The following is a 16,167-nucleotide window of genomic DNA, read 5'->3' as shown; positions in this document are numbered from 1 at the left end:
AAAGGAAGTTAAGATTATTCTGCTGAAAAAAGGTAACACAGCAGGGTCCTGAGTCCTGTTGAGTTAAATCTACTGCAGCCGACCTCACCTTTCACCTGAAGTCAATTCTACTAAGAATCTAACAATCTGATTTATACTCCACAAAATCACTCAATCTACCTTAAAGTGATGTACACAATTTAAAAGTCACCTACTCAATACTGGACCAGACTTCATTTTTGGTTGTAAGTTTATTCCAACAAAGTCCACTCACTTAGGCTGGTTAACATCAGTTTGCACTTGAAAAGCACAACACTGGACTGTGTGAGTGGTAACTAACCCAAGAATATGTTTAAGGTAGTTAATGGAAGATTATATAGAATGAAATAATTCTCTCAATAATCCACAAGACCGAATTACAAAAGATAAATGGTTTTCAAGATGATCTCTATGGACTCTGGTTTTCAGAATACGGTGATCCAGCAGTTCAGGCTCCTATGATCAAACATCTTATTTTATCTGTTTTGACATAATAAACTTCCCCAGAAGCTCCCATTTGGATAAAGGCCTGGAGAATCCCATGGACAGAGGTGCCCGGCGGGCTCCAGGCCATAGGCTCACAAAGAGTTGGACACCACTGAGTGACTAACACTACTCTATTGCTAAATAGCTTGAAAATAAGCTTTAATTTCTAAAATGCTATGAAACAAAAGACTTCTTCCCACTTTCTTCAAAGAATGCTTTAAGCATTATTAGAAACTGAGTAGGGCCAGGCTAAGATGGTCTTGAGAATTACTCAAGTCTAATATTCAGAGACCCAGTGGGCTTTCCTTGGCCATAGGACCATAACTTACATGTCTAACCTGATTCATCCTTTTACCAAGCACTGGTCACCAGTGAAAAAGGATCAGACAAGAAAATACAGGCCTAACTGATATCAGTACTAAAGAACCAAGATAATCCAAATGTAAATCAGTAGTATCCTATTTACATATGAAGATCAGCAGATATATTAACAATACATCTACCAAAAAATAAAATGCATTTGATTGTATCTTCATTCTACTTTGGTGTTGCAAATATTGTCCTAATTTTATACATAAGAAATCAAAGGATAAGTCCTACTCAAAGCAACAAATGAAATCAGGTCTATAAAAGTAGAGGTATATGCCTCTTATTTACCAACAGATCAACGATTTCTCATCTATTAATAAAAGTAAAGTCTATAAATATATCTAAGCATAATACTGAAGGAAATAATCTAGAATAATAATGATATGAGGCATAATTTAAAAAGTTAAACATGTATGGACTCTAAGAGGTCATGCAAAGTGGGAAGTATTCTTCTTTCACGGTTAGAAATCCTTTCCATCTGATTGTGGAATTAGATTTTCTCAAAGGACTCTCACAGGTGATACCTCCATGTTCAGCAAATTTCGGATTTGAAAGAATCATCTTGCAAAATTTGAGGCCATTTTTGTATTGCTTCTGTTCATAACATTTCTGAAAAAGAAAAGAAAAATTATTATACAAAATGAATACACATGGAAATAACTTTTCATTGCATTATATAAATTCTAAATTCAAGATTCAAAATTAGGTTTAAAACATATGTGATGGAAAGGTTTTATACCAACTTATATCACTTATAACATGAAGTGTACCTCTGTTACTTACTGGTATCTGAGTATTTTCACTTTTACAGAAAATAAAAAATTAGGACTTCCCTGGTGGTCCAGAGGCTAAGACTCCCAAAGCAGGAGCCCAGGTTCAACCCCTGGTCAGGGAACTTGAGCCCACAGGCTGCAACTGAGAGTGTGCATGCTGCAACTAAAACCTGGTGCAGCCAAATAAATACATATTTGAAAATAAAGACACTTTTTAAAAAACCCCTTATTGTCAATCAATACACTGCTATAGCTTTCTTATTCAAAATCCAAAAGCAAAAAAATGTGATCACAAAGAAAAATACTAGAAACAGCATTAAAAGCCTTTGCCACTTCAAGAATGGAACCAAAGCATATACACAAAAAAATCCTGCTATTTATTGAGCAACTAATGTGTGTCTGTACAAAACTTGTTATGACTCATGACAACTCCTTAAGGTAGGTGTCATCATCTCCACGTCACAGATGCAGAAACTTAAAAGTTCATTAAATTTGTTTATAAGTGGGTCAGCCTAGTTGCAAACTCTGGGTTGACTTCAAAGACCATGGTCTTTCCATCAATTACTCTAACACAAATGTAAGCAACCTCTTTATTCCTAAATGTCACCAGCCAGGCTAAGTAACCATGCCTGGCCTCCACAGTCATTAACTATGAGAACACCTTATCTTTAACTCAACCTCTCACTTGTGGTTATAGGTTATTTTCCCTAGTACTCAGCATGCCAAGCTCATCCCCACTTCAAGGCCTCTGCACATGTGCTCCTTCTACCCTCTGAAATGTTGTTCTTCCCCAGACTTTCCCATGGCTGATGATCGAGTTTTCCACATCATCTACCCGACCACTCAAACACCGCCAGCCTCTTACTGTACCCCTCCACACACACATACACACTCTACCGTACTGTTCTATTTTCTACACAGTGCTATCATTTCCTGACATTATTATTTGTTTTTACTTAGTGTCTGTCTTTCCCATCATACTGTAGGCTCCATGAGAACAGGGATCCTGCCTGTTTTAAACATGGCTGCATCCTCAGATTCTAGACAAATAAGCACTGCTCAACACAGTCAATGTGTACAATCTTCTAAGTTCAAAACAAAGCAGGACCAGCAAATGAGAAGAAAGAGATTAATTCTTGCCAACAGGGGTGGCATCTGGAGGGGAAACAGAAAAGTATTCATAGAAAAAAAGTTTTTGAGGCTTATTGATGGCCTCTGGGGGAGAGACCTTAGTGGTTGGGGAGACAGGACAGGAAAACTTTGAATTTTGAATCATGCTAGTATATTATCCATTCCAAAAATATTTTAACATAAAAATTTAAAAAAATAATCTGAATCTAGTCACAGGAGTTCATCTGACAAAGACAAGAAGAAAAAAACAAGCAGAAGGAACCACTGGGGAAGAGGAAAAAGAGAAATATAATGTTTTTTTCTGCCTTACCAAGTGATCTGGAAGTAATAATATCATACTATCAACAACAGGAATAATAATAGTTAACACTTCCTGGAAGCATTTACTATGTGACAGGTGCTTTTCTCATTTACTCTTTAAAGACTATGGGATACATGTAATCTCCATTTAGATGGAGACTGAGGCATAGTTACTGAGTCTACATAGCTGGTGTCAGAGCCACAATTCAAACCCAGGTAGTCATCTCCAGTACCCAAGTACTCAGGTTATAGGAAAGTCTTACTAAGTTCAATAAAGAATATATACTTAGTAGAAAAAACAGATTGTAGTTTCAACTTGGCTACTAACCAGTCAGAGAACCTTAGACTGTCATTTACTATTCCTGGATTTGATTGTCTCCTCTGTAAAAGAGGGCATGGAGTAGTTCGAAAATTCAACAAAATGCTAACAGCCAGTTTGGGGAAATAAGATAGGCAGGAACAAGTCATGCAAACTATGTTGATAAGCAACCTGGTAAACTTGTATGGATGTTTAAATACAATGAAAATTAACATTTAAAAGTTACTGTTGGTGGCAAAGCACTCTGGTCCACAATCAAACTAAAAAAATAATTCTATGATAGGCTTCTGAAAACTATGGAATTTGTCACAGCCAAGTTTTACCCACACTTACTGCAATTTGAGATGACAAAATAATTCATTTTGCAGCATCTTCCTAAAGTCATGTAAGCTTATTAAAAAACTACATACTCAGAAAAAATGCTCAGCATTTCCCAATTTGGGGGCGGGAGGGGGCGGGGATAAAGTGAACTCTGCAACGGTTTTAACTTTTTTTTACTAGAATATAATAAATTAGCTGCTTTTCATTATGCTCCTGATAACGTGATTTGAATTTGAAAATATCCATAGACAAAAAAAGCGTTCTGTCATCTTTCATGTACAATGCAAATATCCTGAAACCCAACTAGCAATTTATATAGATGATTTTTCATTGACATGTTTCAGCTTCCTTAAACGAAAAAAATAACAATAACAAACCAGCCCACCCGAAAGGGGCAAAAAATTCCCTTCTCCAATCCACATTGCGAAAAATAAAAAGATATAAGAAAAACGAAAGTAAAATAAAGATAAAATAAAGGCAAAGTCGAAAGAAGCATTCTGCCACAATTAGGTTTTTACACTCATTTCGCATTGTTTGCTCAACACTACTAGTTCAGTTCAGCTGCTCAGTCGTGTCTGACTCTTTGTGACCCCATGGACTGCAGCAAGCCAGGCCTCCCTGTCCCTCACCAACTCCCTGAGTTTACTCAAACTCAAGCGTCTGCCTACAATGTGGCAGACCCGGGTTCGATCCCTGGGTCGGGAAGTTCCCCTGGAGAAGGAAATGGCACCCCACTCCAGTACTCTTGCCTGGAAAATCCCATGGACGGAGGAGCCCGGTAGGCTACAGTCCATGAGGTCGCAAAGAGTCAGACACGACTGAGCGACTTCACTTCACTTCATGTCCATAGAGTCGGTGATGCCATCCAACCATCTCATCCTCTGTCATCCCCTTCTCCTCCTGCCTTCAATCTTTCCCAGCATCAGAGTCTTTTCAAATGAGTCAGCTCTTCGCATCAGGTGGCCAAAGTATTGGAGTTTCAGCTCAACACTAAGCACCATATAAAATTAAGATTTAACATTTTCACCGCATTTTCCACGTTGCTTCCCAGGTTTCTTTCTGCTAGGAAACAAAGTGAATGCTCCCTTAAGTGCAACGCCAATCTACCCCAAGAAGCTTTCATCACTTAGCTCATCGCAGGGCCTGTACGAGTTAAACGCAATCCAAGTTCCCTGTGACAACCCAGAGTGGTGGGACTGGGCGGCGGGCAGAGGTTGAAGAAGGAGGGGGCATATTTATGACTGATTTACGTTGCTACATAAGAGAAACCAACACAACATTATAAAGCAATTATTCTACAATTAAAAGTCAAAATAACACTTTTTTTAAAAAGCAATCAACAGTTATGCTCGAATTTATAACTTAAAAATGGCAGCCCCAGTCACTGACTTCCCAGAGGGTAAACACTGAGCACCAAAGGAAGACAAACCTCTCTACCAAAGGGAGGGTCGGTCTCCGTCCGAAGTTTTAGCTCCCCGGAACCGGTATAAACCAGATCTCACCCCGCCAGAGAATCGCTCCCTCCTTCACGGGTGTCAGCGCGCGCTGTGCAACAGACTCCACACCGAGCAGAGAACCAGCACACCTGGGTGACGGCAAAAGGTAACCGCGGAAGACTAGGGGCGAGGAGGCGGCGAGGCCGGCCGCCAGGCGCCGCAGCACGCGTGGGCCGCGCCCCGCGCTCAGGCCCAGAGTGACTGCAGCGGGAAGTTCCTGGAAGGACTGTCCAGAGAGAGAGACACGACAGCGGGGAGGCAGCCCGACGAGGCGGGCGTGCGGGATTCCACAAAAACAAAGAACCCGAGGGGGGCGGGGCGACTTGGCCCCGCCGCGTCGAGCCCGGGGCTGCCAGCGGCGCGGTCCGCGGCCACTCACCAAGATGCGTTTGAAGAGGTTGTTCTCCTTGGGTGGCAGCTGCACGTTGGGCATGGCGGCCGGCGGGGCAGGCTGGGTGCCCCCCGCGCACAGCCTTGCGGGACAGGCACCAGGGCAAGCCGCGGCTGAGAGTCGGGCTGCGAGCCCCGGATCAGCTCATTGGCCGAGAGCTGGGGCTGGGCGGACCGGGCAGGGCTGTTGGCCGGGGCTGACAGAGGAAAGAGGAAGACGGTCTAGACAGAAAGCCGCGGCCGCAAGCCCAAGCTTGGGACCCGCGGTGCGAGTCCCGCGCACGGCAAGATGGCAGTCGAGGCCCGCCCCCCTCGAGCGTGGCGGCGCGCGCATGCGCCCGCGGCAAGGACCAGCGGGGCTTGTGTGAGGCGGTCTCCTCAGGCACCTGCCCCCACGGCATGCCTTAGGAGTCCCGCGCTGGCGCAGCTCTGGCGCAGCTCACAGGCCGCGGGCTTGTGTGTTTGGGCCTTATATCAGAGTCCGTGTGTGTGTGTGTGTGTGTGTGTGTGTGTGTGTGTGTGTGTGTGTGTGTGTGTGTGTGTGTGTGTGTGTGTGTGTGTGTGTGTGTGTGTGTGTGTGTGTGTGTGTGTGTGTGTGTGTGTGTGTGTGTCTGTGAGGAATTTAAACAGCACTCGACTCAGTAAGTTGGTGTAGGACGAACTTGTTTTCCGTCTTTTTCCCCCTCGACTGACTTGAAGACAAGCCTTTTCTGTTGGTGTAGGACGAACTTGTTTTCCGTCTTTTTCCCCCTCGACTGACTTGAAGACAAGCCTTTTCTGTTGGTGTAGGACGAACTTGTTTTCCGTCTTTTTCCCCCTCGACTGACTTGAAGACAAGCCTTTTCTGTGTAGACCAAACAAATATTCACAACGTATATGAGGTTATTGGACAGGACTTGAAATGGGCTGATGTGAAAGCACGTTTGAAATGTCGAAGAAAAATATTCTCAACAGTATAGAACACCTAACACTGTCAGTGAGAATTGTGGTGGTGTCATGGAGGCCATTGATTCTCCAGGTCTACCTAGACTTTCTCCTTAGCTCATTCTTTGTACAATGCCTATGATAATGGAAGACCAAGATTCAAACCCAGGGTCTTCCAACTCTGGGGTGTTTTTCTGCCATTTATAAAACGCACCGTAATGACAGAAATATATCTTTCCTTTTCTCCTTTGCTTTTCACTTCTCTTCTTTTCACAGCTATTTTGTAAGGCCTGCTCAGACAGCCATTTTGCTTTTTTGCGTTTCTTTTTCTTGGGATGGTCGTGATCCCTATCTCCTGTACAATGTCATGAACCTCCATCTGTGGTTCTTCAGGCACTCTGTCTTATCAGATCTAGTCCCTTAGGTCTATTTCTCAGTTCCACTGTATAATTGTTAGTGGTTTGATTTGGGTCATACCTGAATGGTCTAGTGGTTTTCCCTACTTTCCTCAATTTAAGCATGAATTTGGCAATAAGGAGTTCATGATTTGAGCCACAGTCAGCTCGCGGTCTTGTTTTTGCTGAGTGTATAGAGCTTCTCTATCTTTGGCTGCAAAGAATATAATCAATCTGATTTCAGTGTTGACCATCTGATGATGTCCATGTGTAGAGGCTTCTCCTATTGTTGGAAGAGGGTGTTTGCTATGACCAGTACATTCTCTTGGCAAAACTATATTAGCCTTTGCCGGGCTTCATTCTGTACTCCAAGGCCAAGTTTTCTCCAAGCGAAGGAGAAAAGGACAGATATACCCATTTGAATGCAGAGTTTGAAGGAAGAGCAAGGAGAGATGAGAAAGCCTTCCTCAGTGATCAATGTAAAGAAATAGAGGAAAACAATAGAATGGGAAAGACTAGAGGTCTCTTCAAGAAAACTAAAGATACTAGGGACCATTTCATGCAAAGATGGGCACAATAAAGGACAGAAATGGTATACACCAAACAGAAGCAGAAGATATTAAGAGGTGGCAAGAATACACAGAAGAACTGTACAAAAAAGATCTTCATGACCCAGATAATCACGATGGTGTGATCACTCACCTGGAGCCAGACATCCTGGAATGTGAAGTCAAGTAGGCCTTATGAAGGATCACTATGAACAAAGCTAGTGGAGGTGATGGAATTCCAGTTGGGCTATTTCAAATCCTAAAGATGATGCTGTTCAAGTGCTGCAATATGCTGCACTATGTTCAAGTACTGTTCAATGTGCCAGCAAATATGGAAAATTCAGCAGTGGCCACAGGACTGGAAAAGGTCAGTTTTCATTCCAATCCCAAAGAAAGGAAATGCCAAAGAATGCTCAAACTACCACACAATTGCACTCATCTCACACGCTAGTAAAGTAATGCTCAAAATTCTCCAAGCCAGGCTTCAACAGTATGTGAACCGTGAACTTCAGATGTTCAAGCTGATTTTAGAAAAGGCAGAGGAATCAGAGATCAAATTGCCAACCTGTGCTGGATCATCAAAAAAGCAAGAGAGTTCCAGAAAAACATCTATTCTTTATTGACTATGCCAAAGCCTTTGATTGTATGGATCATAGCAAACTGTGGAAAATTCTTCAAGAGATGGGAATACCAGAACACCTGTCCTGCCTCTTGAGAAATCTGTATGCAGGTCAGGAAGCAACAGTTAGAACTGGACATGGAACAATAGACTGGTTCCAAATAGGAAAAGGAGTACATCAAGGCTGTATATTGTCACCCTGCTTATTTAACTTATATGCAGAGTACATCATGTGAAATGCCGGGCTGGATGAAGCACAAGCTGGAATCAAGATTGCTGGGAGAAATATCAATAACCTCAGATATGCAGATGACACCACCCTTATGGTAGAGAGTGAAAAAGAGCTAAAGAGCCTCTTGATGAAGATGAAAGAGGAGAGTGAAAAAGTTGGCTTAAAGCTCAACATTCAGAAAACAAAGATCATGGCATCTGGTCCCATTACTTCATGGGAAATGGGGAAACAGTGACAAACTTTAATTTTGGGGGGCCCAAAATCACTGCAGATGGTGACTGCAGCCATGAAATTAAAAGGCACTTGCTCCTTGGAAGAAAAGCTATGACCAACCCAGACAACATATTAAAAAGCAGAAACATTACTTTGCCAACAAAGGTCCGTCTAGTCAAGGCTATGGTTTTTCCAGTGGTCGTGTATGGATGTGAAAGTTGAACTGTGAAGAAAGCTAAGCACCCAAGAATTGATGCTTTTGAACTATGGTGTTGGAGAAGAGTCTTGAGAGTCCCTTGGACTGCAAGGAGATCCAACCAGTCCATCCTAAATGAGATCAGTCCTGAATATTCATTGAAAGGACTGATATTGAAGCTGAAACTCCAATACTTTGGCCACCTGATGCGAAGAACTGACTCACCGGAAAAGACCGTGATGCTGGAAAAAATTGAAGGCGGGAGAAGAAGGGGACAACAGAGGATGAGATGAATGGCATCACCAACTCAATGGACATGAGTTTGGGTAAACTCCAGGAGTTGGTGATGGACAGGCAGGCCTGGTGTGCTGCAGTCCATGGGGTAGCAAAGAGTCGAACATGACTGAGTGACTGAACTGAGCTGAAACATGCCACGAGATGCATAAACAAAAAACCCTCACCACCAAGATTCAAGTCGGAACCTTCATCAAAAACAACAAATTGCCGATGGGACCACAGATAGTGAATGCAGCCTAGAATTGGTACTATTCAAAGGCCCTGGGTCAGCGCAAAAACATCCTCTAGAGCCCATGCTCCACTGGAGAAGCCACTAGTGAGAAGCCTGCACACTGCAACGAAGAGTAGCCCCTGCTCACCACATCTAGATAAAGCCCAGAGCAACACACACTCAGCACAACCAAAAAATAAATAAATGTATTTTTTAATGTTTAAAAAAAAGAGAGATAGGCTCTTTTAAAAAAAAAAGAGACCAACCAACAGATTCACACCCTCCAGTCCTGTCACTTCTGTTGTGTTCTTGTTTGTTTGGCTCTTTGTTTTCTCTCCAAACTCATCTTCCTATTGCTATTTTCTATGCCACACCTTTCCATTTTGCTTTATCCTCAACCCCTTCACTGAGCATTCTTTTCCTTCTTACCTTCATTGATACCCAGCCCTTCACCAAGGATACTGTCTCTCATTTTGCATCTTCCTCTGCTTACATACTGTAGGAGCTGCTGAGGGAAGAAATCAACATTTTTTCCCATCTCACTGCCCGTCGCCCCCACCCCCCCCCCAATCATAAGACTTCACCTTCATTATTTTTGAGTCTACACCAGATCTGTTGTTCTCTTCTCATTTTCCTGTTGGTTGCTATCCTTCATTTGTTCATCTGCCAAGTGACAATAGTTGCCATTTCAGCTTCACTCCTAGTATCCATCTACTATAATTCCAGTAACTATATGGATTTAAAACCCTAGCCTTTGATAAATAAACTGTGGTACATCTAGACAATGGAATATTATTCAATGCTAAAAAGAAATGAGCTACCAAGTCATGAAGAGATACCAAAGAATATTACATGTATTAATATATTACTAAGTGAAAGAAGCCAATCTGAAAAGGCTACATACTATGTGATTCCAACTATATGACATTCTAGAAAAGACATTTATGGAGACAATAAAAAGATCAGTGATTGTCAAAGGCCAAGGATTAGAGGGAAGGACGGATGAATAGGTGAAGCCAAGAGGGTTTTTAGGGCAGTGAAACTCTTCTGTATGGCACTATAGTGCTGGCTACACTGAAAACCTAGAGGGCATACAACATCAAGAGTGAACCCTAATGTAAACTGTGGACTTTGGGTGATAATGACGTGTCAGTGTAGGTTCATCAATTGTAGCACATGTTTTGCTGTCCTAGGAGATGTAAGAATTTCTGTAAGGGAAATCTATGTATCTTCAGCTTAATTTTTTTGTGAACCTAAAACTGCTCTAAAAAATAAAATCTTTTTTTTTTTTTTTTAATCCCTAGCCTTACAGTTCCTTGGTTTCATATCCAAAGAACTTCATTTTCTACCCCATTTTAGCTACCCACTCACATGGCCAAATTTAGAATCAGCAAGACCTGCCCCACCTCCTAAATCATAAATTCTAGCAATCTACTACCTTATTTTTAAAATTATTTTTAAATGAGAAGACATTTTCCAATAACCTTTTAACTCCAAGGAAACTTGTTACAGCAGGCACAACTACCTGTTATTGAAGACGAGATGCCAGCTTCCAGGATTAGTAGCCTATCAGGGCGGCATTGAGAGATGTCTTTCTGCCATTACATTGAGGCTCCAGCATCCGGCCAGCATGAAGTCAAGAGCTGTTGTACTCAGTGGGCTGTTTTGTGTATAACACTGATTTCTGATGCTAGTGACTCCAGTCAGATTCTTTGAGAGACAATCCACGTTCTAATGACAATAACATATCTTTCCTTCTGCAAACCTATGCTGATTCCTTAATAAGAGTCATTCACTTTTCAAGATGCAGGAGATCTAAGCAAGCTCAGTTCAGTTCAGTCACTCAGTCATGTCCAGCTCTTTGCAACCCCATGGACTGCAGCACACAAGGCCTCCCTGTCCATCACCAACTCCTGAAGTTTGCTCAGACTCATATCCATTGACTCAGTGATGCCATCCAACCATCTCATCCTCTGTCATCCCCTTCTCCTCCCACCTTCAATCTTTCCCAGCATCAGGGTCTTTTCCAGTGAGTGAGTTCTTCGCATCAGGTGGCTAAAGTATTGGAGTTTCAGCTTCAATATCAGTCCTTTCAATGAATTTTCAGGACTGATCTCATTTAGGATGGACTGGTTGGATCTCCTTGCAGTCCAATGGACTCTCAAGACTGTTCTCCAGGCGCCCGCCCGGCCGGTTCTTAAGCGGCAGCGCGGGGCGGGAGCGGCAGGAGGACTGCTGGGCACGCTCATAGGGCTTCCTCCGCCTGCAGGAGAAAGAGATTTAAAAAAAAAAAAAAGACTGTTCTCCAACACCACAGTTCAAAAGCATCAATTCTTTAGTGCTCAGCTTTCTTTATAGTCCAACTCTCACACCCATACGTGACTACTGGAAAAACCATAGCCTTGACTAGACAGACCTTTGTTGGCAAAGTAATGTCTCTGCTTTTCAATATGCTGTCTAGGTTGGTCATAACGTTTCTTCCAAGAAGCAAGCGTCTTTTAATTTCATGGCTGCAGTCACCATCTGCAGTGATTTTAGAGCCCCCCAAAATAGACTGCAAGGAGATCCAACCAGTCCATTCTGAAGGAGATCAGCCCTGGGATTTCTTTGGAAGGAATGATGCTAAAGCTGAAACTCCAGTACTTTGGCCACCTCATGCGAAGAACTGACTCATTGGAAAAGACTCTGATGCTGGAAGGGATTTGGGGCAGGAAGAGAAGGGGACGACAGAGGATGAGATGGCTGGATGGCATCACTGACTCGATGGACGTGAGTCTGAGTGAACTCTGGGAGTTGGTGATGGACAGGGAGGCCTGGCGTGCTGCAATTCATGGGGTCGCAAAGAGCCGGACACGACTGAGCGACTGAACTGAACTGAACTGACTGAAAATAGTCTGTCACTGTTTCCATTGTTTCCCCATATACTTGCCATGAAGAGATGGGACTGGATGCCATGATGTTAGTTTTCTGAATATTGAGTTTTAAGCCAGCTTTTTCACTCTCCTCTTTCACTTTCATCAAGAGGCTCTTTAGTTCTTCTTCACTTTCTGCCATAAGAGTGGTGTCATCTGCATATCTGAGGTTATTGATATTTCTCCTGGCAATCTTGATTCCAGCTTGTGCTTCATCCAGCCCAGCATTTCTCATGATGTACTCTGCATATAAGTTAAATAAGCAGGGTGACGATATATAGCCTTGACATACTCCTTTCCCGATTTGAAACCAGCCTGTTGTTCCCTGTCCAGTTCTAACTGTTGCTTCTTGACCTGCACACAGATTTCTTAGGAGGCATGTCAGGTGGTATTCCCTGGTATTCCATCTCTTTAAGAATTTTCCACAGTTTGTTGTGATCCACACAGTCAAAGCCTTTGGCATAGTCAATAAGACAGAAGCAGATATTTTTTTCGGAACTCTCTTGCTTTTTCAATGATCCAATGAATGTTGGCCATTTGATCTCTGGTTCCTTTGCCTTTTCTAACTCCAGCTTGACCGTCTGGAAGTTCACGGTTCACATACTGTTGAAGCCTGGCTTGGAGAATTTTGAGCATTACTTTACTAGCGTGTGAGATGAGTGCAATTGTGTGGTAGTTTGAGCATTCTTTGGCATTTCCTTTCTTTGGGATTGGAATGAAAACTGACCTTTTCCAGTCCTGTGGCCACTGCTAAGTTTCCATATTTGCTGGCACATTGAACAGCACTTGAACATAGTGCAGCATATTGCAGCACTTGAACAGCATCATCTTTAGGATTTGAAATAGCCCAACTGGAATTCCATCACCTCCACTTTGTTTGTACTGATGCTTCATAAGGCCCACTTGACTTCACATTCCAGGATGTCTGGCTCTAGGTGAATGATCACATCATTGTGGTTATCTGGGATGTGGAGATCTTTTTTGTATAGTTCTTCTGTGTATTCTTGCCACCTCTTCTTAATATCCTCTGCTTCTGTCAGGTCCATACCATTTCTGTCCTTTATTGTACCATCTTTGCATGAAATGTTCCCTAGTATCTCTAGTTTTCTTGAAGGAACCTCTAGTCTTTCCCATTCTATTGTTTTCCTCTATTTCTTGGCATTGATCACTGAGGAAGGCTTTCTTATCTCTCCTTGCTCTTCCTTGGAATTCTGCATTCAAATGGATATGTCTTTCCTTTTCTCCTTTGCCTTTCACGTCTTTTCTTTTCTCAGCTATTTGTAAGGCCTCTTCGCACAACCATTTTGCCTTTTTGCATTTCTTTTTCTTGGGGACGGTCTGGTCACTGCCTCTTGTACAATGTCACAAACCTCTGTTCATAGTTCTAGGGCACTCTGTCTATCAGACCTAATCCATTGAATCTATTTGTCACCTCCACTGTATAAATCGTAAAGGGTTTGATTTAGGTCATACCTGAATGGTCTAGTGAACGGTCTACTGAATGGTGCATGAAACCAGCTCATGCACCCTTCTATTCTCAGCATACCTCCTCTTCAACTGCATCTAACTTGCCAGTTTCCATGTACAACATTTTCTCCTTATCTATTCACTCATTCAATCCACATTTGTTTTCAGCCGTTCAGCACCCATCGGTTTACTTCTTTCTTCCCCTTTCAGCAAAAATGGCACCTTCTAAACTTCTAGACTCTTGAGAGTCCCTTGAACTGTAAGGGGATCAAACCAGTCAATCCTAAGGGAAATCAGTCCTGAATATTTCATTGGAAGGACTGATGCTGAAGCTGAGATTCCAATACTTTGGCCACCTGATGCAAATAACTGACTCTTTGGAAAAGACCCTGACACTGGGAAAGATTGAAGGCAGGAGGAGAAGGGGACAACAGAGCAACAGAGCATGAGGTTGGATGGCATCACCGACTCGATGGATAAGAGTTTGAGCAATCTCTGGGAGTTGGTGATGAACAGAGAAGCCTGGCATGCTGCAGTCCATGGGGTCACTAATAGTCAGACATGACTGAGTGACTGAACTGAACTAGCCTATGCAGAATTAATTCTTCCATCAGTGCTTTAAGCACCAGGATTCCCTGGTGGCTCAGACAGTAAAGAATCTGCCTGCAATGCAAGAGACCTGGATTCAATCCCTGGGTCAGAAAGATCCCCTGAGAAGGGAATGGCTACCTACTCAGTATTCTGGCCTGGAGAATTCCATGGACAGAGGTCTATGGGGGTTGAAAAGAGTCAGAGGCGACTGAGCAACCGACACTTCCACTTTCACATGAATAAAGAAACTGCCAAAAAAAAAAAAAGGAAGAAAAGAATAAGAAAAAGAAAGAAAAAGCTGACACAATCACAGAAATTTAACACTGACTAGCTCTTTGTGGGTTTCCCAGGTAGTGCCGTGGTGACGTATCTGCCTGCCAATGCAAGAGACCCAGGAGATGCTGGTTCAATCCTGGGCTGGGAAGATCCCCCAGAGTAGGAAATGGTAACCCAGTATTCTTGCCTGGAAAATTCCATGGCAGAGGAACCTTATGTGCATGGGGTCACAAAGAGTCGGACATGACTGAGTAGTTGAGCACACAAGTAGATATTTGATATTTGATATTTAGGAAGTTATTTTTATTTTATAAATAAATAATTTTTATTTAAATTATAAAATAAAAATTTTCTAAAATATAAATATAAAAAATAAAATAGAAATATAAAAAATTATAAAATAAAAATTTATAAATATTTGATATTTAGGAAGTTATTTTTAATTATTAAGAGTGATCATATGATTTAAAAATCTTTATCTTCTGCAGCTATATACAAAAATGTTTACATATGAAAATTATGACATTTTTTATTTGTTTAAATTAATCCAGTTAGTATAAAAAGGTGGAGGAGGGCAAGTAAAATCGAGTTGATTAACATTGAGAATTCATGATGAATGCACAGGGGGTTGTTTTACTGTTCTATTTTTGAGCTTGTTTGAAAATTTTCATAATAAAAAGAAAAAAATAAAAAGATACATATTTACACACAGAGTATAGATTACAGAGTGTTCCTCAATGGAGGATTTGGAAATCAGTTGGAAAGTACTTTAATGCTTCTAGAGGATATTTGAAGACTACTGTTAGTAGAAAAAGATATAAAGACAATTCATTGAAATGAAAATTTGAAATGTAGAATTCAAGCCTGAAGTAAAAAATTTAAGAAAAATACTTAGCCTGATACTTAGGTTGAAAAGAGAAGAGATGAAATGTCAAGAAGTTGTAGGAGACAACACTAAATGAGCCTGTTAACAAAGCTGACCTCATCCTAGGATAATACCAGTTTATGGGATAAAAGATGAATTCCCGGATCTACCCCTCCCCCCCCCCACCTTTTTTTCTAGAGTAAAAGGAATACAGTATAAGTTGACATTTCAGGACCTCTTAATTAGCTTTCGACTGTGATCATTATTTGTGATCTGTCTCAGTTAACACCAGCAGGCGGCGTGTTTGTTAGGTTTATTTTTTTTCAAGCTCCAAAAAATTTGAGAACCTGAATGAATATATGAAAATAAGAAATGCTGGCTTTTCATTATTCATCACCACTTCTCTCAGGAAAGATTGTTTATGAGAATATAAGAAGAATAATCTTTGTTTTTCTACTTTACCATCTTATTGAGAGATTGAGTTTTGTATTAAATTGCTAAATAACTTCTTTCACTTTTCCTCTAGTAGAATATATCTGATTAAAATCCCAGGCCATTGCTGATCTTTCCATCGTGAAATGTCTGAATATGTGGTCAAGAAGCCAAACTCCAGGGAACCAGAAAAATACGTATTATAGCTTGTGTGCTGGAATTTAACGTTGCTTCCAGTGCTTTTGAAAATTTCCCACATAGGACCAAAGGTTTCAGCTCAGCCTGGAACAGTCTCTATACCTACTCTTGTCGAGCTCCCCAAGGAACATCCAGGGCTAAGGAAAGTCTGCTGCTCTGCCTCTTGGAAAGCCCTAAGCAGACACTTT

General features: G+C 41.7%; 2 protein-coding genes across 12 annotated transcripts in view; one reads left to right on the top strand and one right to left on the bottom strand.

Annotated features, from left to right (window-relative positions):
* NAA16 (N-alpha-acetyltransferase 16, NatA auxiliary subunit) overlaps positions 1–5,928 on the bottom strand; it is a 64,702-nt gene extending 58,774 nt beyond the window's left edge. For 3 of the 11 annotated variants that reach the window (XM_061434459.1, XM_061434460.1, XM_061434462.1), the window contains exons 1-2: positions 5,593–5,924; positions 1,398–1,482 (exon numbers count right to left, since the gene is read on the bottom strand). In XM_061434459.1, the coding sequence (XP_061290443.1) occupies positions 1,398–1,482; positions 5,593–5,646 (139 nt within the window). In that variant the 5' untranslated portion in view covers positions 5,647–5,924. Of the gene's footprint in view, positions 1–1,388; positions 1,483–5,146; positions 5,236–5,592 lie in introns of those variants that run through there. The other 8 variants (XM_061434466.1, XM_061434467.1, XM_061434468.1 and 5 more) reach the window with 7 other exon arrangements.
* Positions 5,230–16,167, top strand: part of MTRF1 (mitochondrial translation release factor 1) — a 58,082-nt gene continuing 47,144 nt past the window's right edge. Inside the window, exon 1 of the mRNA XM_061434472.1 lies at positions 5,230–5,319. The gene's annotated coding sequence lies outside the window, so the exon portion shown is untranslated. The remainder of the gene's footprint in view (positions 5,320–16,167) is intronic.

The sequence above is a fragment of the Bos javanicus genome, chromosome 12 (genome assembly GCF_032452875.1).
Source record: "Bos javanicus breed banteng chromosome 12, ARS-OSU_banteng_1.0, whole genome shotgun sequence".
NCBI classification, from domain to species: Eukaryota; Metazoa; Chordata; class Mammalia; order Artiodactyla; family Bovidae; genus Bos; species Bos javanicus.
Note: the sequence above shows the minus strand (reverse complement) of the source record. Positions and strands in the feature narration are given on the sequence as shown.